The sequence below is a fragment of the Eurosta solidaginis genome, chromosome 1, assembly GCF_040869045.1.
Source record: "Eurosta solidaginis isolate ZX-2024a chromosome 1, ASM4086904v1, whole genome shotgun sequence".
Taxonomy (NCBI): domain Eukaryota; kingdom Metazoa; phylum Arthropoda; class Insecta; order Diptera; family Tephritidae; genus Eurosta; species Eurosta solidaginis.
The window spans coordinates 150,019,562-150,047,116 of record NC_090319.1 but is presented as its reverse complement, the minus strand read 5'-3'; the positions used below and the strand labels follow the sequence as shown (position 1 = coordinate 150,047,116).

Below are 27,555 nucleotides of genomic sequence, written 5' to 3'. Positions count from 1 at the left end.
CGCCGATTTTCACAGAAAACAGTTATCGTCATAGAATCTATGCCCCTACCAAATTTCACAAGGATTGGTAAATTTTTGTTCCACTTATGGCATTAAAAGTATTCTAGACAACTTAAATGAAAAAGGGCGATGCGACGCCCATTTTGAAATTTGGTTTTATTTTTGAATTTTGTTGCAGCATATCATGACTGGAATTGAATGTTGACATAATTTACTCATATACTGTAAAGATATTAAATTTTTTGTTAAAATTTGACTTTTAAAAATTTTTCTTTAAAAAGTAGGCGTGTTCGTCATCCGATTTTGCTAATTTTGATTTTTACACAAATAGTAATAGGAGTAACGTTGCTGCCAAATTTCATCATGATATCTTCAACGACTGCCAAATTACAGCTTGCAAATCTTTTACCTTCTTTTAAAAGTGGGCGGTGCAACGCCCTTTGTCCAAAATTTTACTAACTTTCTATTCTGCGTCATAAGGTCAACCCACCTACCAAGTTTCATCGCTCAATCCGTCTTTCGTAATGAATTATCGCACTTTTTCGGTTTTTCGAAATTTTCGATTTCGAAAAAGTGGGCGTGGTTAGAGTCCGATTTCGTTCATTTTAAATACCGATCTGATATGAGTGCCCAGGAACCCACATACCAAATTTCATCAAGATACCTCAAAATTTACTAAAGTTATCGTGTTAGCGGACAGACGGACGGACATGGCTAAATGAATTTTTTTTCGCCCAGATCATTTTGATATATATAAGTCTATATCTATCTCGATTAGTTTATGCCGTTACGGATTACCGTTATGCGAACAAAATTAATATACTCTGTGAGCTCTGCTCAGCTGAGTATAAAAATAAATAAATTTGTTACAAAGATATAACATTAAAATTTGTATATCGTCTTTTATGCTAATTTATTTTGATATTTCTTATTTTATTTAATTGTATTACCTATCCTTTATTTCAACTTAATTTATTATTATTTAAATGCAACTTGATTGCATCGGAAAATTTCACGTTGTATATTAAACGAATAAAACTACCCAAAAACGTTTTCGATTTTAGGTCGAAATATTGCATAGGCCGTATATTACTCTACTATCTATATTGTTACGAATATTAGCAAAACTAAGGGGTGCTGTCATATCTAAGCCGATGTTAAACAGTGATATCATGCACATCCATAGATCAATCATTATGTATCTACATAAGCGAATCAATAATTGCGCCTACACATATATACCATGTACGTATACGAGCAGCGGAGAAGCAATGCACAAACACATGCATATATCTTATCTGAATTGCTCACAAGAGAGGGCAATAATTTGTGCAAGTATTACTCAAATGAGAAGTTATAAACGTAGTTTTGGCTGGCGATTTTGTAGCTGAAACTAACTAGTAAGTTCTGGAATGGAAAAGCCTGGAAGTATGCAATGAGAAATCAAAAAGTATAAAAGGCGCGACAGTATAGGCGAGGAGTGAGTTTCATTTGAGCTATCAATCAGTTTGGTTCTTAAGCAAGCTAGTTGCAAAGTATAAGTGTTATTGTGAAGTACTTTAATAAAGGCCATTTTCCATTATTCAATATTGGAGTTATTTATTCAACAGTTTAGTGATTCGAACTTAGCAGAAGGGCAAATAAGAGGATTTGCAAGTAGATTCGTTACAATATATTAATACGCTACCAATTGCATACCTAACGGGGTGTGTGAAATAGGCTAAATTCCTCTGGCACATTTCTTCGTTTTTAACCAAAAATTTGGGTTTTTTGAATTATGACGCCATTGAGGTAAATAGGCGATATATGTATATGTAGTTTATATTGGTGATATAGGCCTACTGGGGAACCGAGCACCCAAAACTAACTTCGGTAACGCGCCAACGCACAGTGTTTCGTGTAGAACAAGCTATCTGGACAAAAACAAAGTTCTTATTCCAAGAAAAGTGTAATGAGAAATGAAAGAAAACAAACAAAGTAACGGGATTTTTGCTTTTTTATACTCAGTTGAGCAGAGCTCACAGAGTATATTAAGTTTGATTGGATAACGGTTGGTTGTACATATATAAAGGAATCGAGATAGATATAGACTTCCATATATCAAAATAATCAGGATCGAAAAAAAATTTGATTGAGCCATGTCCGTCCGTCCGTCCGTCCGTCCGTCCGTCCGTTAACACGATAACTTGAGTAAATTTTGAGGTATCTTGATGAAATTTGGTATGTAGGTTCCTGAGCACTCATCTCAGATCGCTATTTAAAATGAACGATATCGGACTATAACCACGCCCACTTTTTCGATATCGAAAATTTCGAAAAACCGAAAAAGTGCGATAATTCATTACAAAAGACCGATAAAGCGACGAAACTTGGTAGATGAGTTGAACTTATGACGCAGAATAGAAAATTAGTAAAATTTTGGACAATGGGCGTGGCACCGCCCACTTTTAAAAGAAGGTAATTTAAAACTTCTGCAAGGTGTAATTTGGCAGTCGTTGAAGATATCATGATGAAATTTGTCAGGAACGTTACTACTATTACTATATGTACGCTTAATAAAAATTAGCAAAATCGGGGAAGGACCACGCCCACTTTTAAAAAAAATTTTTTTTTAAAGTAAAATTTTTACAAAAAATTTAATATCTTTACAGTATATAAGTAAATTCTGTCAACATTCAACTCCAGTAATGATATGGTGCAACAAAATACAAAAATAAAAGAAAATTTCAAAATGGGCGTGGCTCCGCCCTTTTTCATTTAATTTGTCTAGGATACTTTTAACGCCATAAGTCGAACAAAAATTAACCGATCCTTTTGAAATTTGGTAGGGGAGTAGATTTTACGACGTTAACTGTTTTCTGTGAAAATAGGCGAAATCGGTTGATGCCACGCCCAGTTTTTATACACAGTCGTCCGTCCGTCCGTCCGTCTGCCCGTTAACACGATAACTTGAGTAAATTTTGAGGTATCTTCATGAAATTTGGTATATATGTTCCTGGGCACTCATCTCAGATCGCTATTTAAAATGAACGATATCGGACAATAACCACGCCCAATTTTTCGATATCGAAAATTTCGAAAAATCAAAAAAGTGCGATAATTCATTACCAAATACGCATTAAGCGATGAAACTTGGTAGGTGAGTTGAGCTTATGACGCAAAATAGAAAACTAGTAAAATTTTGGCCATTGGGCGTGGCACCGCCCACTTTTAAATGAAGGTAATTTAGAAGTTTTGCAAGCTGTAATCTGGCAGTCGTTAAAGATATCATGATGGAATTTGGCAGGAACATTACCCTTATTACTTTATGTCTGCTTAATAAAAATTAGCAAAATCGGAGAACGACCACGCCCACTTTTTAAAAAAAAATTTTTTTTAATTAAAATTTTAAAAGAAGAGTTAATATCTTTACAGCATATAAGTAAATTATGCCAACATTCAACTCCATTAATGATGTGGTGCAACAAATTACAAAAATAAAAGAAAATTTCAAAATGGGCGTGGCTCCGCCCTTTTTCATTTAATTTGTCTAGGATGCTTTTAATGCCATAAGTCGAACAAAAATTAACCAATCCTTGTGAAATTTGGTAGAGGCTTGGCTCCTAGGACGATAACTGTTTTCTGTGAAAAAGGGCGAAATCGGTTGAAGCCACGCCCAGTTTTTATACACAGTCCACCGTCTGTCCTTCCGCTCGGCCGTTAACACAATAACTTGAGCAAAAATCGATATATCTTTACTAAACTTAGCACACGTACTTATCTGAACTCACTTTATCTCGATATAAAAAATGGCCGAAATCCGACCATAACCACGCCCACTTTATCGATATCGAAAATTACGAAAAATAAAAAAATGCCATAATTCTATACCAAATACGAAAAAAGGGATGAAACATTGTAACTGGATTGGTTTATTGACGCAAAATATAACTTTGGAAAAAACTTTGTAAAATGGGTGTGACACCTACCATATTAAGTAGAAGAAAATGAAAAAGTTCTACAAGGCGAAATCAACAGCCCTTGGAATCTTGCCAGGAATACTGTTAGTGGTATTCCATATATAAATAAATTAGCAGTACCCGACAGATGATTTTCTGGATCACCTGGTCCACATTTTGGTCGATATTCCGAGAACGCCTTCACATATACATCTAAGGGCCACTCGCTTTTAAACCCCTCATTAATACCTTTAATTGGATATCCATATCGTACAAACACATTCTAGAGTCACCCCTGGCCCACCCTAATGGCGATATCTCGAATAGGCGTCCACCTATAGACCTAATGCCCACTCCCTATTAAAATGCTCAGTAACACCTTTCGTTTGATACCCATATCGTACAAACATTCTAGAGTCACCCCTGGCCCACCCTAATAGCGATATCTCGAAAAGGCGTCCACCTATAGACCTAATGCCCACTCCCTATTAAAATGCTCAGTAACACCTTTCGTTTGATACCCATATCGTACAAACATTCTAGAGTCACCCCTGGCCCACCCTAATGGCGGTATCTCGAAAAGGCGTCCTCCTATAGACCTAATGTCCACTCCCTCTTAAAATGCTCAGAAACACCTTTCGTTTGATACCCATATCGTACAAACATTCTAGAGTCACCCCTGGCCCACCCTAATGGCGATATCTCGAAAAGGCGTCCACCTATAGACCTAATGTCCACTCCCTCTTAAAATGCTCAGTAACACCTTTCGTTTCATACCCATATCGTACAAACATTCTAGAGTCACCCCTGGCCCACCCTAATGGCGATATCTCGAAAAGGCGTCCACCTATAGACCTAATGCCCACTCTCTCTTGAAATGCTCAGTAACACCTTTCGTTTGATACCCATATCGTACAAACATTCTAGAGTCACCCTTGGTCCACCTTTATGGCGATATCTCGAAAAGGCGTCCACCTATTGAACTAAGGATTACTCCCTTTTAAAATACTCATTACCACCTTTCATTTGATACCCATATCGTACAAACACATTCTAGAGTCACCTCTGGCCCACCCTAATGGCGATATCTCGAAAAGGCGTCCACCTATAGACCTAATGCCCACTCCCTCTTAAAATGCTCAGTAACACCTTTCGTTTGATACCCATATCGTACAAACATTCTAGAGTCACCCCTGGCCCACCCTAATGGCGATTTCTCGAAAAGGCGTCCACCTATAAACCTAATGCCCACTCCCTCTTAAAATGCTCAGTAACACCTTTCGTTTGATACCCATATCGTACAAACACATTCTAGAGTCACCCCTGCCCACCCTAATGACGATATCTCGAAAAGGCGTCCACCTATAGACATCATGCCCACTCCCTCTTAAAATGCTCAGTAACACCTTTCGTTTGATATGGCGATATCTCGAAACGGCGTCGACCTATGGAACTAAGGATCACCCCATTTCAAAATACTCATTAACAGCTTTCATTCCATACCCATATCGTACAAACATATTCTAGAGTCACCCCTGGTCCACCTTTATGGCGATTTCTCGAAAAGGCGTTCACCTATAGAACTAAAGCCCATTCCCTTTTAAAATAATCATTACCACCTTTCATTTGATACCCATATCGTACAAACACATTCTAGAGTCACCCCTAGTCCACCTTAATGGCGATATCTCGAAAAGGCGTCCACCGATAGACCTAAGGCCCACTCCCTCTTAAAATGCTCAGTAACACCTTTCATTTGATACCCATATCGTACAAACAAATTCTAGAGTCAGCCCTGGTCCACCTTTATGGCGATATCCCTAAATGGCGTCCATCAATAGAACTATGGCCTACTCTCTCTTAAAATACTCTTTAATACCTTCCATTTGATACACATGTCATACAACCACATTCCAGGGTTACCCTAGGTCCATTTTCCTACATGGTGATTTCCCTTATTTTGTCTCCATAGCTCTCAACTGAGTATGTAATGTTCGGTTACACCCGAACTTAGCTTTCCTTACTTGTTTTTTGATATTTTTGCTCATATATATTGAGTAATTGAAGTAAGAAGGCAGGAGTGGCCGTAAAATGCATTTATTAATTTGCAAAATTCTTGTGAATATTAAGCTTCATATTTCTTTTAAGTGAACACTTTTATATAATTTTTTTGATGGATTCTAAGCTCGGAAGTAAGTAAAATTTTTTAATAGTAATTCTTTCGCAATTAGAGTATTTTCAATATATTTAACATTCCGTTATTAAGAAGAAAAGTTATTTTTTCTCTTTATTTTTAAATTTAGGGACAAACAAGTTACATACATCCGCAGACATCCGGGCTAAATTTTGCATATGTTATAGTCGCAAGTATTCTCTATTAGTCGAAGAAAAAGCATTGCGAATTCTTTGCACATCTATTTTTAATTTTTTTTTTTTTTGTGTAGATTTAGTTATCTCTACATATAAAATAGGATGTATGTACGTACCAGCTCCGACGAGATATTTGAACCTTTAAAGCTGATCTACAAACGGCAAAACCAATTCCCAGGTACATGGAACAAACACGTAGCCATAAAACACACAAAAATAAACGCGCAAGGTCAACGAGAGCATACCAAAAGCAAAAAGGCGAAGATCACTGATTTCAACCTGCCACAAACTACCGCACCAGTCACCAAGGCATAAAAACAGGTACATACAAAGCAATCCTAATGCAGGTATAACCACACAGGAACGCTACACAAAACAACCCCATTTGGTATAATCTACGCCAATACCTGAATGTAATAAAAATACTGCACAACTGATATCAAATCAGAACGATCAACGACACTTAAGATGGCAGCACAACAATCATCAACTATTCACCCTGTCGGAAAATCAACAACACACAGCAGTTTAGTTATAACCGTACCAAGAACGGAGTTTTTTGACATTTGGGTTCAACATTCGAAGGAAACCAGATATAAAGGATTATTGAGTTTTGTTGAACTTAAGTGCGATTTAAGCGAAGCAGCCGAGTATTCGATAAAAAGTTCAAGCTTACAAATATCGGTATATTCGTCGAAGCTGGATCAAAATTGGAACACTTCTGGAAGACATAAGGAGCGATTTTTGAATAAAAACTCGGAGTGGCTTTCGGCTTCAGACTTCACATTTACAATAACGGTGGATTCAAAGTTGCCATCACACCAACCAACCACTTCTTCAGGTAACCCCGGCCCCGGAAGACGAAAGAAGGACTTTGTTAGCTGCAGTGAAAAAACCAAACGGCGTCGAGTGGATGACCTCTTGCAATCTAGAAGTCCTGGTGAGTTACTTTATGCGGCAGAAGTATCAACGCGTATGTCCGGCAACAGAAAGTTGCTAACATTATAAAAAAATCACAGGAAACCACTCAAATATTCGGCAAAAAGATAAAATGTGAGCCAGATGCAAGATGCTTGAGAACTGTAGAAGCTTTAGCATACTACGTAGATAGCAAGTCGACGACTGATGGGTAGGAAACGACTCGGAATTGGAGCATCAATGCAGGCCATAAGGTTTATCCATCATTTTATAGTCTAAGAAAATCTAAGGCAGAATGATATCCAAATGAAATTGATGTGGGTGAAACACGTGCGGAAATTAAAGTCCAGTTCGTATTAGATAAAACTATTGAGCATTTAGTTTTAGCAAATCAATAATTTTTTGTTAGTTTATTACCCACAAACTTGACGTTTACTTTAATCAGCAAGTGGGGTTGCGATGGAAGCTCTGGCCATAGCACATATAGGCAAAAGTTTACATGCAGTTCTGACACTGATGAGTTTTTGTTTATATTTTCTTTCGTTCCTCTTCAATTACAGGATGAAAAAGGTAACATTGTTTGGCAGAATCCTCGACCTTCTTCTACCAAGTATTGTCGTCCAATTAAATTTATTTTTTTTAAATAAACAAAAGATTTTATTGTTTTTGAAACGAACAAAGTTTTAGAGGAGATAAATGTGTTGTTGCCAACAAAGTACATGCTCGAAGAATACGAAGTTTCCGTAAATCATAATATGCTTCTAACAATGATTGACGGAAAAGTTTACAATGCTTTGACTGAAACTTCTTCCGCACAAAAGTGTTATATTTGTGGTGCCACTCCAAAAAATATGAATAATGAGTTACGGGACTTTACGTTTAACCGAGATAATCTTGGTTTTGGGTTGTCTACTCTCCATGCATGGATAAGATGTTTTGAATGCTTGCTTCACATAAGTTATCGCCTCGAAGTAAAGAAATGGCAGCTTAGGAATGAGGCAGATAAAGAGAGTGTAAAGCTACGTTCCAACGAAATCCAGAATAAATTTAAAAGTGTACTTGGATTGATAGTAAATTAACCAAAACCAGGTTTCGGCAATACCAATGACGGCAACACTGCTCGTAGGTTTTTCGAAAATTCTGAGGCTAGTGCTGAGATTACGGGATTGGATGAAACGCTCATCAAAAGATTCGACACTCTCCAACGCGCATTAGCATCTGGGTACAATATAAATATCCAAAGATTTGAAAAATTTGCGGTCGAGACTAAAAAACTATACATAGATCTCTATCCATGGTTTAATATACCCGTTACAGTTCATAAAATCTTAGTACATAGTACTGATATTATAAAATCAGCAATTTTACCTATTGGTCAACTTTCTGAGGAAGCACAGGAAGCCCGTAACAAAGATTTGAAACGATTCAGGGATGATAACACACAAACGCAGTCGCGTGAAGCCACGAATAGAGATCTTATGAATATGTTGCTTATAATATCGGATCCTTTAGTTAACAGTTTTAGGGAGATACCTAAGAAAAAATTTAAAAGTCTGACTTCAGAAATTTACTGTCCCCCGATAATATAGGGGAGTCAATAAATACGCCAGTTGTTTCAAGCTTTCACAGTAGTGTTGCTGATGCTCATGACTATTCCACAAGTGACTCATCGAATGAAAGTCATGATTGCGAATAATAACATAATTATAAAAGATAACCTACCCTATAACTTTTTGTTGGATCAGGTTTTATTTCATTTAAATCTATTATCTTTTCTACTTTGCATGATACTTTACTTTTAGGTTTTTGTAATAAGTAATTTTCACATAATTAATTTAATTATTTACATTGTTATTATTATTATTGTAATTCACTTTTATATTCCTGACTGGTACTATAAAATAATTTTGTAAAAATTGTAGTGCCAGGATAAATACTCAAATAAATACAAAATATGTATGTACATATGTACAGTCACTCACATAAATAAGTAGACACCCCTTTTGGGACAATTCTTACAATTTTCGCTTTCGCAAATTTATTTTAACTAATTTCCCATAAGAAAATTTTTCACGATCTATAACAAAAACTAAATTTTAAAAAATGTTTGAAAAATTCGACGAATTTTCATATTTTAACTAATTTCCCATAAGAAAATTTGTCACGATCTATAACTAAAACTAAATTATATTTAAAAAATGTGTGAAAAATTCGACGATTTTTTTTCCGAATTTTTTGAATTTTTTAGAGTATTGAGATTTGTAGTCCACTCAATTTAAGTACAATAAAGTAATATTCTCAAGTCCTTTAAATTTTTTTGGATCTATGTCACTTATTCACATGTGTTACTGTATATGAAATAAGCAAATGTATGCATATGAAATAAAATTTTGGAAAAAAAATAAAAAAAAGAACATAAGGCTGAAAAAAATTACGTAGTTGTAATAAATGACTGCATATGAAACGGAAATCTCATAAAATAATTTTGTCCAGCTAGCTTGTTCTACACGAAACACTGTGGAACGGCTACCTCCCGGGTGGTTTGGAAAAAGCAAATTTTCACTGGGATTTCAAGTAATTTTACCATAATTCTAAGTCAATTTCTTTTGATTTCACATATTTCTTATTTTTTTGTTTAAGTAGCTCCATACCAAAGCGTTATAATTACATTTGAAATGTGATTTAATAAAATGCAATCAAAAAGTATAACGTCTTAGTTCAAATTCAAAATTTTAATGAGTAAGTACGTTAGACCACTTTGCTATATTTCCACTCACTGCTCAACTATCAACGCACTATTGCACTACCCCCAACACTGCATCCATAGACTGAGTTGAAAAAAAAACAAGTTGGTCGAATTTCGGCCACAGGCGATACTAGTACTTATTAAACAGTTGTGTCTAGTTTCGTTTAAGAATCTGGAGTAAGTGAAAGTGAATTTAAAACCCAAAAGCTTACTTTGGAAACGCAAACTAGTCCCTCAAATGTTGAGATATCTCAATGAAATTTGGCACAAGGATGTATTTTTGTATTATATTAGACATTTGTCGGATCCGGTAGGATCGGACTACTATAACATATATCTCCCATACAACCGATCGTTCAGATAAGACGATTTTGGTCATTCCTGCCGCAATTTAGAAAGTATAAACGTGAAACTCGGTGATGTATATTCTAATATATCATAGAAGATATCCTGAATAAACACTTTGATCTAGCAATATATAGTTATATCCCATACAACCGATCGTTCAGATAGAAAGATTTTTGGCCATTTCTCCCTTAATTTAGAAAATATAATCGTGAAACTCGGTGATATATATTTTAATATATCGTAGAAAATTTTCTGAAAAAATCACTTTGATCGGAGCTATATATAGTATAGATCCCATACAACCGATCGTTCAGATAGAAAGATTTTCGGCAATTTCTCCCTTAATTTCCAATATAAAAACTTTAGACCTGGTGATATTTATTCTAATATATCATAGAAGATTTCATGAAAAAATCGTTTCAATCGGAGCTATATATAATATATATCCCATACAACCGATCGTTCAGATAGAAAGATTTTTGGCCATTTCCCCCTTAGTTTCCAATATAAAAACGTGAACCTTGGTGATATACATTTCCTGTAAAAATAATTTCGATCGGAGCTATATATAATATATATCCCATACAACCGATCGTTCAGATAAGGGGGTTGGATGATCAGAAATATTTTGCTGAACTGCAAATATTGTGGGGATGAAAACATTGAAATTAAAACACCCGTGATCTCTGCTGTTGTACTTCGAACTGTTTTATTAGTCATGCAATTAAATTCATGAAGCTATGACAAATATAGCACAAAGCATAATATGAAATATAGCAATGGAGAGAATGTTCCTAGCTGTACATGATACATACATACATGTGTGTATAAGAGTAATTCAGTTACTTAATGCTTACAATTTAAAGAACTCCAAAGTTATGATATTTTAAATATGAGTAAATACAGTTGAGTATATATACGTATATGTATGTAGTATATGCAACCCATCATCAAGCTGAATATGACCAATGACCCAACATCCCGGCACCGTTGAAAGTATTTGCCAACTTTCAAGAGACTGACAACAAAGCTAATTTATGTATAGGGTGGGGATTTATCCATATTGCAGTACGAACGTCGGCAACCCGCACACGACCATCCTTGCCAGCCATCACTGATTCAATGCGACCCAAGACCCAACATTGAGGGAGCGTGTTATCATCATGCACGATAACCATTTGCCCTATGGTTAGGTTTCTTTCTTACGTACCTGAAGCTCGTTGATATATTCTTGAGACCAGCGATGCCAAAGATGTTGTTTGATTGAGCTTACTTCTCGCTCCGAATGATCCACCTCTATAACTGGATTTTCTGGTAAAGCGCGCATAGCACCACCGATGAGGAAATGGCCTGGTGTGAGTGCATCTAAGTCATTCGGGTCCGAAGAAAGCGGAGACAAAGTGCGGGAGTTTAAAATCGCTTCTACTTCTACTGTAATAGTGGTTAGCTCTTCGTATGTGAGCTGTGTGTTCATTAAAGTTCGGTTGAGTAACGCTTTTTACACTGACTCCCACAATCCGCCCAAATGGGGGGCCTTGCGAGGAAAAATTAAATTTGATGAATTCATCTGGACAAAATTTGTTGATCGAATGAATTGTTTCGTCCTTGAATAAAAAGTTCTTGAGTGCCTCCAATTTGTTGCTGGCACCTGTGAAGTTGGTTGCGTTATCGCAAAATATGTCGGAGGGAAGACCGCGCCTGACTACCAAGCGCTTCAATGTCGCGATGAATGCATCAGTCGACAAATCAGATATCACTTCAACATCCACGGCCTTCGTGGCAAATCATATGAAAGGGCGATTTAGGTCTTGTAGGGAACCTTTCCTCGGATACGTAGGTACGAGTTGACAGGACCGCAAAAGTACACACCACATCTCGAAAATGGTTTCGATGGCGTTAGTCGTTCTACGGGTAGGTTACACATTATTTGCCTTTCCAAGGTTGGTCGATAGCGAATACAGTGTACACATGAGCGAACGACGCGGCGTTCTACTTCTCGTGCATTAACAATCCATAATCGTAGGCGTATTAGGCCAACTAGTGCCTTTGGGCCAGCGTGATAGTTTTGATGATGAACAAGTTCAACAGATTGCCGGACAAAGTCGTCTTTACCTGGAAGTAATATCGGATGTTTCTGGGTGTATTCAACGTTTGCCAATTCCAAGTGTCCTCCAACCTTACGCAGTGCAAAGCCATCAGTCTCCTGCAAGAAAGGATTTAAAAACATAAGTTGGTTACTGACCTCTCTTCCCTTGCGGATTTCTTGTATCTCAGCGGAGAAATATTTGGTCCGCAGGTTCCAAATAATATAATGCATTGCACGTAGTAATTCTTGTGGGGACGGACAAGGTGTATCAAAAGTACACAGTTTTCTGCTGGTATAGTAAAATCGAAGCATCCAGGCTACAATGCGCAAACAACGGTTATTCGAACTGATGTTGTAGATAACTTCGAGTAGATGGTTTGAAATGTTAGTGACAACGAAGGCCGATTTGCACCTTTCCGAGTTAACGATGTTTTGATCAATGTCCCCCAGCTTGTGCGTTGGCCACTCGTCTCGGTTTTGTATTAAATATGCAGGGCCGTAGAACCATATCGACTTTTTAAGATTATCCACTGTACAACCTCTTGATATTAGATCGGCGGGGTTAAAGTGGGATGGAACATATTTCCAACGGCAGCTGGAGGTATTCTCCTGTATTTCAGATATTCGATTACCTACGAACGTGGACAGTGTGGCGGAGTGTTGCTGAATACAATATAGCACGATTTGTGAGTCACACCACAAGAGCGTTAAATACTTGCTTTCAACAAAGTTCGTCTTAATCCTAGCGAAAAGTTGCGCCAACAAATGGGTGCCACACAATTCCAATTTTAGAAGCGATAGCTTTCGCGTTGGTGCAACACGTGATTTCGACGTAACAAGCTTCACCTCAACTTCACCATTTGGGCGAAGCTTACGGGCGTAGATGCAACAGCCATAGGCTCTGATTGATGCATCGCAGAAACCGTGCAGCTGAAGACTCTGAGAGTGTTGTTGTAGACAAAATCGTGGTATTTTAAGCGACTCCAACGACGAAAGCGATAAGAGAAACGATGTCCATGCAGTGTGGACATTATATGGGACTGATTCATCCCACTGCAGCCTAAGTAGCCACAGTTCTTGTAAAATAATTTTTGCCACTATTATGATAGTGTCGCAAACCCAATGGATCGAATAGTGATGAAGCCACTGACAGTATTGAGCGTTTAGAGACAACGTTGAATGACAGCTTTGGCACCAGTGAGAACATAAACACGTCTTCTTGCTGATTCCATCTTAAACCCAAAGTACTAGTTATAGTGTTGTCCAGATTCAGCTCCTTGATAGTGCAATCATTGACAAATTCACTGTAGTTTAAATGCCATTTTGCAAGTTCAAATCTGCCACGACGAAGCACTTCGGTAATTTCTGATTTGATTGCGCGAAGAGTATCAATAGTATTTGTTCCACATATAAAATCATCTACATAAAACGACGATTTAAACTTGTCGGCATAGGTGTCGGCCAAATACGTCATGCTGCGTATGGCAAGATATGGAGCGGTGGCGGTACCGTAGGTGACTGTATTGAGTTTATATGTGCAAAGCGATTCATTCCAACTATTTCGCCATAGTATATATTGAAACTTGCGATCCTCCTCATCCACGAGAACCTGTCTGAACATTTTTACGATATCAGCAGTAATTACATAACGATACAACCTAAAACGTAGGAGAAGTGTGTATAGGTCCGGCTGTATGGTTTGTCTGATCATCAACAAGTCGTTTAGTGACCTTTGTGACATAGTCTGACAGGAGGCATTAAAGACGACCCGTAGCTTAGTTGACGTACTGTTTGGCTTAAGTAAAGAGTGGTGGGGAATATGTTAATGCGGGACATTTAGATTCGGAGTACTCACCAAGCTAATGTGACGCAAACGTTCGAACTCTAACATAAAATCTGTATATTGTTGTTTAACATCTGGTGTACGGCTTCAGCGACGTTCAAGAGCTTCAAAGCGTCTGCGCGCAGTTTCATATGAACGACCTAGCGAGCTGGGATCATCCTTGAATGGAGGACGAACCACGATTCTGCTGTCACTTTCTCGACGAATGGTGTTTTTGAAGAACTCCTCACATCTGCATTGTTCAGGAGTGTAGGTATCATCAGGTCTTCTAACATCTTCGATACGCCACAGCCGCTCGACGTTTTGGTTTATGGAATTGTCCAGGGATAGTGCATAGCTATGGGGTTTGTAGGTTTAGTATCACAACGACCGGAAACCACCCATCCCAAGTGAGTCTTTTGCAAAACAGGCAAGTTTGGACCAAGTTTCACCTGCCCAACCGATAGAATCTCGAAAAATGATTCAGTGCCAAGGAGCAAGTCAATGCGTCGGGCCTTGTTAAACCCCTCATCAGCCAATTGCGCATATTTGGGTAGATCCCATGATGAAATGTCGATTTCTGATTCGGGATGGTAAGCAATGTGGGATGTAACACAAAAATAAAGCGGTAATTCTAGTTCTGCGAAGCGTGATTTGATTGTTGTGGATGTGCGATGCTTAACTTATGTTTGCGAATCTCTAATGCTGCGAATTTCCAAGTTGGTTCTCTTACGGGGCAAACGAAGTGTTTGTGCGAACTCATCAGATACAAAGTTTACCTGCGACCAGGAGTCTAGTAATGCGCGTCCAATTTATAACCACCGGTTGTATCTTTAACCAGAACCAAAGCTGTAGCTAGTATGATTCGATTCAAAGAAGAGTCTGTATGTGTGTGTACTACTGCATCTGAACTCTGCTGTATATTCGTTATGGGTTGAGATGCCACTTGTGCAGGCAATGAAGTAGTATTACTAACATCGCGATGCAGCAGCGTGTGATGTGGACGAGAGCACGTTCGGCATCTTTTCATTGATGGACATTTTGCAGCCTGATGACCTTTACCAAGACAGTTAATACAAAGGCTCAATCTTTTTGCTGTAACATAGCGTTGATTTATTGTAGTTGCAATAAATTGTGAACATTTGAAGATTCTGTGTTCCGTATTTAAGCAGACAAGGCAGGCTTGGGATGTGCAGTTGAAGGTCAACCCCTGTCGTTGTGGTTTTTGGTTGCGTGGTTTACTCACCGCTGGTTGACTCGAATGCATGTCTACACCGGCCTTACCTATAGATTCTAAATATTGGCAACGTCGTTCCACTACCCCAACGCATGATACCCATGTCGGGAGATCTCGAAAGTCTAAAAACTCATTCCATTTCTTCTTCGTGTTCTGATCGACCTTGTCCATAACAATAGATATGAGCATTGCCTGAGCAATTTGTGACTCAGAACCAAGTGACAGTAATGAGTTATATAGGGTGGAAGCGTTGTCTCTGAGACTTCGCAATTGTTGCGCATTCGATTTGGAAACGTTTGGCAGGTTGAAAAGTGAATTCATATTGTCCAAAAAGACAAGAGTAGGGTGGTCATAGCGATCCTTGAGACGTTCAAGAGCCTTCGGATAATTCTCAGGCGAGATTTGAAATGCCTTTACAGTTTAGGCCGCTCCCTTTAAGCAATTAATCAGTTGATTAAACTTTTCGATAGCCGATAAACTAGGCTGATTGTCAACGACTGTCTTAAACGACGTTATGAAGTTTTTGTATTCTGAATATTTGCTATCGAATGTTGGTAATGATAGCCGTGGTAGCTTCATTGAAGTTGAATGAGGGACACAGGTCGAGGTGTCAGCAATGGTTGGGTTGTGACCTTCGGCCCCCAATTGATCCTTGATACAAACCTTAATAGCGATATATGTGTCTTCAATCTCGCTTCGAGTGTCGCGCTGCGCTTCAACTGGATCTATGTTTTCAATTTCTGTTTGGACTGTCATTACCTGCTTAAAATACGCTTCCAAAATCGCTAAGCGACAATTCAATTCAGCTGACGAGTTTGAAAGTTTAATATCAACTGTACTACGAATACGCGATATATTCCGACGGAAATTAGTGCGTTGCTGCTTGAGAGCTTCGAGATTCCCCATTTTTGTGGTATCAAATATTTAATGCCTTATTTTATTAAATAAATCCAAAAAATTTATAAGTTGTTGTGTAGAAGGGCTAACAACGTATAAATGCCAGTATGTATGCAAGGCACTATTATATGTACAGGTATTAAAAGCAGGAATGTGATTTAGGTGATAGCCAAGATTATTAAAAATAAGATGCCGTTGACGAGAATGTTCGAAGCGAGGAAGTACTTATATAGGTACAATTATTTGTACGAAGATATATAGAATATATAAAGCTGCTTAGCATATGGTGGCGTCAGTGCAACCACCGTTATCGGCAATGATTTAGAAAAGTGGTGCGATACTAGCTTACCGCTAACAACAACAACGCCCCTGTGGCGTAATATGTATACACGACAGCGCTCCTATAGCGATGACTTGCCGCAATAGCAAAAAAATAGCGGTGTCGATGGAGTACGTACCAGGAATGTTATGTACTACCGTTCCGTTGTAAATCCAGCCAATTTCCGTATTTAGATGGAATGAAGGGACCGCAACTTCACGGGATTTAATTCCAAAAATAATCACAGGCCCCACGTTGGGCACCAAAATATATGATCAGAAATATTTTGCTGAACTGCAAATGTTGTTGGGGTGGAAAACATTGAAATTAACCTCCTCAGTCCCGAGGCTAAAATAAGTGAAAAACCAATATTTTTATATTTTTTTAGGTTATATTTTTCTAAATTAATTATAAAATTCACATTTTATTATTGTAACATATAAGGATTCTTAGCACTGGCAGGTGCAGCCAGCTGGACATTTGGCTCGTAGGCCAACGAAAAACAAAAAACCGTTTTAAACTAAAAAGTATTTCAAACAAAAAGGACGAATAGTTTAAGATAGAAAAATTTCAAAACATTAAGTTAATTTCAGTAATGGTTGATGTAATACTAATCTCTTATGAATGGAATTCCATAAAACAGTGTCTATCGCTAGCAATGCACAAAAATACATTGCAAGAAACGCATTTGAATCTGGTCTTTTGGTTGCATCTTTCCTTACGGCATCTCATAAATTTGTTTTTGTCCTGGACACCACAGATGGGCAAATGTCTGCTTTCGGTCCTTCTCACATATTTTGGGGGTAGTGGCTGTATGGATCTAGCTCTTTTTGTGGGGACATCCTCTTGGGTTTCGATGTCACTACGGCCTCTTTTACCAGCACATGCGGACAAACATTCTCCTACGTACATCTTAAAATCTAAAAGGTTCATCAACTCGGACTTCTTCGCACCAAATGAAAATTTGTCTTTTTTATAAAGAAGCCAGGATTTACACAGTGCGAGATCGATCAACCTGTCTGCAAGATCTACTCCGCCCATTGACGTGTTGTAACTTGCAACCGTATTCGGTCAATTGTCACTTATGCTAGTATGTGGGCCCCACATAATTTCTTGTACTCATTAGAATTTGAACTCAAATCTTGACCATTTTGTAGAGCGTACATATTACTCTGCTGTGAAATTTCTCGCCAAAAATCGTCATCAAAATATTCCGAGAAATATTGGAAAGGTGTCCACTCAAATCTATCCTCTGCGTCCCATGCCTCGTCGGTAGCGAGCGCACTAGCCCCGTCAAATTCTTTGGCTAGCCATTTGGGCGGTTTTTTGTTTTGAAGAGTTACATCAACAAATTCTGGTTCAGCAATATTATCTTCTTCATTATCAGATTCTGGATTGTGGTCAGAATCGGAATCACTTGAAAAACTCATATTTGAACGATTAGGAACGAAATCCATGTCTTCGTCATCGGACAAACCTTCAAAATCACTGTCCATGAGCATCTCCATCACTTCTTCTTCTGGACATTTGTTCTGTTCTCATTGTGAACTTCACATGTGAAAAATTTCCCATTTTCGAAAAATTACCCTAACCGTCAACAAATTTTTTTCCACGTGAATGTATAGAATTTGTTCGCAAAACTGAAAGTGGGGAACAACACTCGATAAAATGTAAAGATTGTTTATTGCTTATTAAACTTAGTTAAGAATTATTTTATATCACATTAGGTCTATAAACAAAACTCAGTTGACTTTCTTGGTAAACACTATGGCCGTAAATTCTGAAATAGGAAAGGGCTTCAAAAAAAAAAAATAAAGATAAAGTGCTGGCTTTTTGGAAGAAATTGAACAATTCCCTTAATAGCATGGGCCCACTATCAAAATCAATCTCCAAATGGAAAAAGGTGACTATCAATGCAATGTGGCCATGGAATGTGCCATAATTTATATAGCCATTGCTTACAGGTTTGGATTGATCAAAAACGATACGTACGAAACAAGGCTGTCGAAAATACCAAAAATAGGAAAAAGACCGGTGGAGGACCTTGGAAGCAACATATTTTTTCTGTATTAGAACAGTCAATTTTGGATATAACTGCGTCAGTAGCAGCTGCGGAAGGTGTCGAAGATGGCAAGCCTTTTGGTTTGAATACAACGAAATCAACTGGTAAGCAACGTGAAAATAACAGAAGTGATGAAGACAACAGCTCTAGTGAGGACTCTGAAGTGGAACTTAGTTGCATGGACAATATGTTGGACGAAAATAGCACCGAAACTGCCGGTGACACGCAAAGGGGAAAAAATTAACCCTTCGGAGCTATTAAACATTGAACTAGATGTTAAAAAAGAAATGAATGACAACGTCAGAAAGGGCTTGGAAATCCAGAGTCATCACTATACTGAAATAGAAGGCCACTTAAAGGAATTAAACCAAGGCCTCGAAAACTTTCAAAATATTCAAAACAGTTTACTAAAGGAAACAAAACGCCACAATTCGGAAATTGAACGGCTCAGAAAAATTGAAGTTGACCGTAAACTCATACTTATAAACAGCCAAATCGAGGTTCAAAATTTGAAAATACTAGCTGCAAAGAAAGCTTAGGCATTAATTAGAATGTTTCGAACGTTTTTGTAAAAAAAATGAATTTTATGTACTTTATTTTTTCAAATTGGTAATGCAAGATTAACAATAAAGCCGCTTTTGAGCTAATACAAATCAGGCATTTCTTTGAAGAGTGTCATTCAATTATAAAAACATTTTGTCATAAATTTATATAAGGCAATTGCCTATATTTGCTCTAATACGCTTAGCCTCATTGAGGTTTGATGAATGCGATTCAGATTCTTCAAACTGCACGTGTTCAGAAATTTCCGGTTGAGAAGCTCTATTTAAAATAAAAGGTGTGTCATCGCACCGATACTTTAAGCATATATTGTGCAACGCGCAACAGACATTAGTAATTTGAGCTGCTTTCTTAGGCGAATAATGTAGCTCCCTGGCTCCTAGTACACACCTCCATCTATTTTTAAGACGCCATTGGTCCTTTCCACAATGTTACGTCCACGTGCATGAACTTCATTAAATTTGCTTTCTGTGGATCCCTCTTCCGCTGATCTGTGGGGTGTTAGCAACCAAGGCTCCAGTGGATATCCAGCGTCGCCTATGAACAAAATTTGATTTGGGGCTTACAGATTTCAATAAAATTTTACCTAGCAGCCAAACATTTCTAGTGCCTAGCAAGTAATCCTGCTCCATTGAAACCCTCAATTCACTTGTATTCCAAATGAATGAGTCATGGCAGACTCCAGCGTGTGTAGCATCGACGTATCTTATTGCCATTTTGTTATCACATACCTGCAGATAAAATTATTAACATGCGTAAAAGCATACACAAATTTTACCAACCAACCAGCAAAACATTCATACTATAGTAACCCTTTCTGTTATAATATAAGTATTTATTTTTCCTAGGGCCTATAATTCTAACGTGTGTGCCATCTATGCAGCCGATAATGCCTGGGATATTAAATTGTTGATGAAAATCCAAAGCAATTTTACGCATTTCGTCTTTAGTAGCCCATTTTATCCACTGATTGCAAAGGCACTCCTCAAAAACATTCAATACTTCAGACAAGACGTGGCTAAAACTTGACTGCGATAAGCCAACATCCGCTTGCCTCCCTACTCCTTTTTGGTATGCTCCTTCACCAAAAAATCTTAGAGCAGCTGAAGGCTTTACGACTGTGTCTATTGCAAAACGTTTACGTGCCACTGGTAGACCACTGTGCAATACATCCAACAAATATTTGAACGCCGGTTTATTTATTCTATACAGTTGGTGAAAGCTGTGTGTAAAAAGCTAAAACGCGATTATTTATTTGGTTTACGAGTATAATTATTTGTATGTTTACCTTGCATTGGGTAATTCAAGGGGATTACACTTGTCGCGTAATATCCTCCTCGACACTCGTTCAGCCAATTGCTGACTGATATTAGTTTCTTCTTCAATTAAACAACGGCGCAAGTAAGCACTAATCATTACAATTTTAATATTTAACGCAAAAATAAAAATGTTTGACTACACAACAGCAATTTTTTCTGCAAAAATTTGTAAACAAAACATGAGTGATGTTCACAATAGCATATTCGAAATTCGAATATAAGGATTGATTCACATGAAATTAACGATACGAATTTTTTGTTCATGGGAAATAAAAAATTCATGGGATTGATTTATTCACATGAAGTTTACAATAAGGCTGAATATCTTTTGAACCACAAAATTGTCCAACTTAAAATAAAAAGGGTTTTTTAGACGAAAGTGTATCGCAAATTATATATATTTTTTCGAAAATATTAGTGGGCGAAAACAGTATGTAATAATTATTTAATAAATTCATTCTTTATTCATTATTTTAATTTTATAAAATTAAGTATTTTTTAACGCAGTTATAAAGTAAATATTGTTACCTTTAAAATAAAAACCAAATTAATAATATACGACGATTGGAACCAAAGATATATCATTTTGAATGTGAGCAAGTTTGCTTACCCATCGAATCTGAGCACATTTAGATCTCTGAAAAATTTTTTTTTCGAGGAAATCCTGATATATGTGTTGCCTTAAATTGCAAAAAGATTCGAACAAATAAATTTGGTGTCTTTTAAAAAAGTGAAAATTTTTTTCTACAAATCCGTACGATTTGTAAACTAATGACCCATATATCTGTGGCAATTTGAAAAAACAACCTATTTCGAGTTAGGACAAAAGTGATATTCTGGCTACATAACAGAAATCCGTTACATATCTCCCTGTGTTACTTACTCATAGCCCTAGCGCCAAGTGGTTGCTACAAAATATAGGAAGTTACAATGGTGAATTGCGGCTAGCTTTTCAGATACAGGTCTATGTATCGCCATTATCCGAACTCAAAATAGGTTGCTTTTTCAAACTGCCACAGATATATTGACGCGACTGCAGCTTAAGCACGCTTCCTCCAGAATTTCTTCTCCTTTCTTCACTGTTATAATTTCCGCCTGAGGGCATATGGGAATGCAATAAAATTTGTGTTATTAGATTCGAAGTTTAAATTTGTATAGGGCAAAACGAAAACAAAAGTACTATAAGTGTATAAGCGGCGTACAGCTCTGGGCATGGGAATAGAGCCGAATGATATCGTTCAACTACTTCAAAATCAGGGAACCAATATTTCTTTTAAATGTATAGTACATAAGTAATATTGTTTGTGTCCGTTTTAAATGCTTAAATTTACTTTTTTGTTTTTCAGTTGGGTCATTTTGATATCGCCGCACATTGCCTCAATCAAATGAATGAAATTGGTATTTTGCAAACAAACGCATTCGCACTTGTTAACGCCAGCATTGTTGATTATGAGCGGAGGATATATGGGGTATCTCGAGCGAAACTGGAAAGTGCTCTGCAAATTAATCCTGATAATTTCGAGGCAAACTATAATCTAGGTCTTATTTTTCTTCAAGAAAATACTAAGCAGCTAGCTTCAGCGCGATTTAAAAACGTCTTGACTAAGATGATGGTATCTCAGTCAGTACCACATAGCCATGTTTACTTTCAGTTGGCTAAGCTGAAGGATAATAGCTTTATATTGGATACTAGTTCTGAAAGTGTTGCTATACCAGCGGCATTGGAATCGTATCTTCAAGTACTAGGGGTATTAGCAGCGGAGACCGATTCACAACTATTGAACAAAGTTGCCTCAATTTATGAGCACCTGCAAGATTTACAGGAAGCCAACCAGTACTATAGCGAGGCTTATCGCATTAATCCGAGCGACATAAATATAGCAAGTTCTATTGGTTTTTATTATATTAAATTGCAAGCAATGGAGAAAGCTATTTACTATTATGAGCGCGCTGTACTAGCCAATCCTAACGACCCTAATCTTATGTTACGTGTAGTTAGCTGCTTCCGCAACTCCTATTTACCTTCCAAGAAATATATTAGTTTATTTGAAAAGATCTATAATCGATTTCCCGAGAGCCTCGCATGTGTTCACGCATTGGTGAATGTAACAAAATCGTATGGCTTAGTGTATTTGAATGAAAAGTATTCCGAGGAATATACACGCTTGCATAAGATACAGGTGGAACGACAAGCTGACCCTCTTCGCAAACAACACAGACTTAATGCGGATATTTTAAACAAGGATGGTCAACGATCAAAAGGTAATAGTGCAGTCCTAATGTGTATATGTACAATATAACCTAGGCACTCAACGATGGGTTTATGCGAAATTTGTTTTTCTTCACATGCGAACTTTCCTAAATATGTGGGGTTTATAAAACTCATTGCAAAATTTATCCGAGCGGTTATTATTAGACTCACTGAACACAAATCAACAGTTTTTTAAACATTTCTCCGTCTGTATGTTTGTACTTGCATCACCTCCAAACCCCTGGATGAATTTTAAGTCCCTATGCGCAAAAAAAATGGAAAAAAGGACACAACACATAAGGACATTAATTTAATGACGCAAAATAGAATTTAGTAAAGATCTATAAAAATGGCAACGTCCACCTGAAAAAAAGGTTGAGCTTTTAGTTTTTCCTAGAAATTTACGGGATGGGTCCTATATGTTTTATGTCCCTCCGACCGGCATTTGCTAGCAGGTGGATTTTCGCTGAGAAGCTTTTCGTGGCAGAAATACATTCATAATTTTGCCAAATACTTCCTTGCGACTCCGCTCAATAACATTGTTCTATTTTAAAAACCTTTTTTTCCAAAGACTTTGACGTTGCTTCTCCCGGCTTTGGACCTAGGATCTTTGGTGTGGTAGGCGAGCGCTTTACTAACACATCACGGCGGCCACCCCCGTTCACATTGAGTCGAAGACAATCGAAATATTTTGAAAGCCGTTGGTATCCTTTTCCAAGGTGGCAGAAGTATTGTTCTTGGTACTATTCTAGTTCTGAGCATATCCTGTTGACGAAAACTCCCACTTGTTAAAAAAATTATAGGTTCAATTTTAAAAAATTGCAATATATTTTTGGTACTTATCTAAATTACCGGTCTGGTGGGGAAATGTACAAAAATAAAGATTTAATATGCATGGCCCGGATCCTTTCTAGTTAACTTTACCGCAACACGTCTAATGCCATAAGTCGAAAAGAAGACGACCTATTCTCAGGAAATGTAGTAATTACATTGTTTTTGGGACACCAAGTGGTTTACAATCTCTTACGGATGGCGGTATTTGCATATACATATGCATGTCTAATTAGTATATGACGCGCCCAACGCTTTTATTTATTTGTCTGATTTTGTGATGACTACTACCTAGGACTTACCTAATTATTTTTGTATATCTTTGCAATCCCTTATCTTGGATTGTTCAAACTTATCTGTTGCCCATTGTGCTTGAGGCAGCGATAACCACTGTGGACCGTTCAACCAAAGCACATTGCCTACTAGCTCACCAGGTCTTCGCCCTCTGCTCAATAAATCAGCTGGATTATCCTCAGATCGTACGTGTTTCCAGTTTTTCGCTATGGTATTATTCTGAATGGTTGAAATGCGATTGGCCATGAATGTTTTCTAATCTCTTGGCATCTTTTCCAACCAATACAGAACCACCAGCGAGTCTGGCCACAACCTATAATTAATCTCGCTCCAGTTCATCGGCCTCTTAACCTCTAACAGTAATCTGGACAATAGCTCACATGCTGACAATTCCAATCTAGGTATCGTTACTTTCTTTACCGGTACTACCCTAGTTTTGATACTATTAATCTGCACTCAATTTTCCCGCTATCTCGCACCTTTCTAGCATATATATTTGCCCCATAGGCTGATTCGGACGCATCAGCGAAACCGTGCAGCTCTACTTGCTCCCACGAATTTGTACCATGCCATCTTGGTATCCTGAAATTGTCTATCCTTTTCATCTCACCCCAATAATCTCTAAATCTCTCTCCTAATTCGGATGGAAATTCTTCATCCCATTCTATTTTCAAGCGCCATAAGTCCTGTACCAGAACTTTTCCTATTACAATTATTGGTGAAATGTACATATTTGGCTGAAATAATTGCGCCACACAGCTCACAACAACTCATTTCGTTATAACGTTTGGAAGCTCTGTCGTCTTCACTATAAATGTACATTGATCTGGTGAGACCAACCATACTAGCCCCAGCACTCTCTTCTCGTCATCGAACTTTAAGAAATCTTGCTCCCTGGATTCTAGCGCCGTCATAAGCCCCTCACTATTCGACATCCACTTCCGGAGGCTGAAACCCGCCCCATTCAGTATATAATCTATCTGCTTCGTTAGCTTGATCGCTTTTTGCTCACTATTTGCCCCATTCACACAATCATCCATATACATATCGTTTATGATAGCTTCTGCAGCTTCTGGGTAGTTTTCTTGCGCCTCTCTAGCACATTGTATCAATGCTCTCACAGCATTGTATGCTGATGATATCATACCGTATGTTACTACTGTTAGCCAATATTCTCTTAATAGTTCTTTTCTATTCTCGCGCCAAAAGATTCTTTGCATATCCCATTGATTCCTTGCAATCTTAACTTGCCGGAACATCATTTTAATGTCTGCACTAAACGCAATCCTATGCCTTCTAAACCGCATTATTGTCTCGCTCAGATCTCTCTGTAACTTGCCCCCTAATAGTTACACCTCATTTAGGGAAATCCCTTTGTTGGTGCGACAACTGGCGTCAAAAACAACACGAAACTTCTTAACCACACAATGATGCGGGATATAATATGTCAACTCGCTCTGCCCCGAATATATATCTATAATCTTCATATGCCCCAGCTCATCATATTCTCTCATAAATTCTATGTATCTCGCTCTCAGCTCTGTCTCCTTTTCTAACCGTTTCTCTAAGTAAATAAATCTTCGCAGCGCAATTTCTCTCGAACTTCCTATATCCCTGAGGTCTTTTAGGGGTATAGCAACTAGAAACCGGCCATCTTTATCTCTATAATGCGTTTCCAGGAAAATCTTTTCTACTGACTCTTCTTCCTCGTTTTGTCTTGAGCACTCATGCACTTGCTCCATTTCCCAAAATTTTGTAATTAATCTGTCTAGTTCTCTATTAGCTTTGTAACTCACCATTGACACGAGCTCACCTGTATGTTCTTCCAGACTTTGCGCACATTCAACAAATACTACTACGCCCACTGTTGTCTCCATCAATGCTATGCCATCCAAACAATTTCGTATCACTTTAGTAAAGATTTTTGCCACTATGCTAGCCCCAAGTAACATATTGTTACGAATATTAGCAACACTAAGGGGTGCTGTCATCTCTAAGGCGATGCTAAACAGTGATATCATGCACATCCATAAGTCAATCATTATGTATCTACATAAACGAATCAAAAATTATATCTACACATATGTACGTACACGCAGCGGAGAAGCAACGCACAAACACATGCATATATCTTATTTGAGGTGCTTACAAGAGAGGGCAATAATTTGCGCAAGTATTACTCACGCGCATATGAGAAGCTATAAACGTAGTTGTGGCTGGTGAGTTTGTAGCTGATAACTAACTAGTAAGCTCTGGAATCGAAAAGCCTAGAAGTATGGAACGAGAAATCAAAAAGTATAAAAGGTCGCGACAGTATAGGTGCGAGAGTTAGCTTCATTTAAGCTATCAATCAGTTGAGTTAAGCAAGCTATCAGTAAGCGAAGTATAAGTGTTATTGTGAAGTATTTTAATAAAGACCATTTTTGCATTATTGAAGATTGGAGTTATTTATTCAACAGTTTAGTGATTCGAACTTAGCAGAAAGTTGCAAATAAGAGGATTTTCAGTAAATTTTTTACAATATGCACACTTTCTGGTATCCAGTAGTTTGGGCCAGCCAACTCACCTTCTATAGAATGATGTATCGGACCTACCATTGCACCTGGTGCCGGAAGCACCGGAGACCACTGGCTTTCCTTGGACAGGATCCAACATTCTGCATTAATCTGTACACTTGATTCATACCAAGGCTCTTAGAACCAACATAGTCCTCTTGCTCACTTGCAGTGGATTGCCCTCAATGACAAACATTCTTCTTCCGATAGGTTCTGTACTCATACCATACCTTTTCTGTAATGTAAAAGTTATCATATTAATCTTTGCCTCGTGTCTAGCAACGCTCTAACAGGCCCCAATTCATAGCCATTTATAACGACTTTGACCATTACCGTTGGCAATAATGCCCTCGCCCGCTCTTGCCCCTTGTTAAAATTCACTGAATACTTTAACTTAGTATGTGAAATTTTATTTGCTTTAATTACAGCTTCAGTTTTAATTATTTTGTTAATTTCTGAAGCATCTAATATTTTCTGGTCATCTCGCCCCTTCTTGCCCTCTTCTTGCACCATAGTTGTTTGTCTTCTGGCCCCCTTTAATTGTCAACTTAATTTTCTTTTTAGCTTCGAAGGTTTGCGCTGGGCTTGCACCTGCACAGTATTTATTTGTTTCTTTGATTCTCGATTCGGATATAGCATACTATTTTGCTTTACCAGGACACTTTCAACATTCCGCCTGATAGGAGTTCTCAGCTCCATGCCCCACTTTGAAACAATTTGGGCACAACTTTCTTCTTTCTATAAATACTTTTCTGGCCCTCAAGCTATGCGCCATGAATTCTGGACAGTGATATAGCATGTGATTTTCACCACATGCATCACAGACCATCGGCATTGTTCTTGCTCTTGCTCCAGGTTGTTGTTCTGCTTTAGCCCCTTGTTACTTTGCTCCACTTTGTTGTCTCAAATTACGCTCCGGTACGACTACTGCCGATTCTACGCGCCGACGATTATCAGAGGTATTTGCTAGCGCCAATGTTTGCCTATCCAAAAAGGATAGC

General features: G+C 37.8%; 1 protein-coding gene across 3 annotated transcripts in view; it reads left to right on the top strand.

The window, feature by feature from the left end:
- Positions 1-27,555, top strand: part of nompB (intraflagellar transport protein 88-like protein nompB) — a 524,325-nt gene that overhangs the window by 440,556 nt on the left and 56,214 nt on the right. For 2 of the 3 annotated variants that reach the window (XM_067759944.1, XM_067759942.1), the window contains exon 6: positions 21,970-22,885. In XM_067759944.1, coding sequence (XP_067616045.1) covers positions 21,970-22,885 — 916 coding nt within the window. Of the gene's footprint in view, positions 1-21,969; positions 22,886-25,828; positions 26,118-27,555 lie in introns of those variants that run through there. The other variant, XM_067759943.1, reaches the window with a different exon arrangement.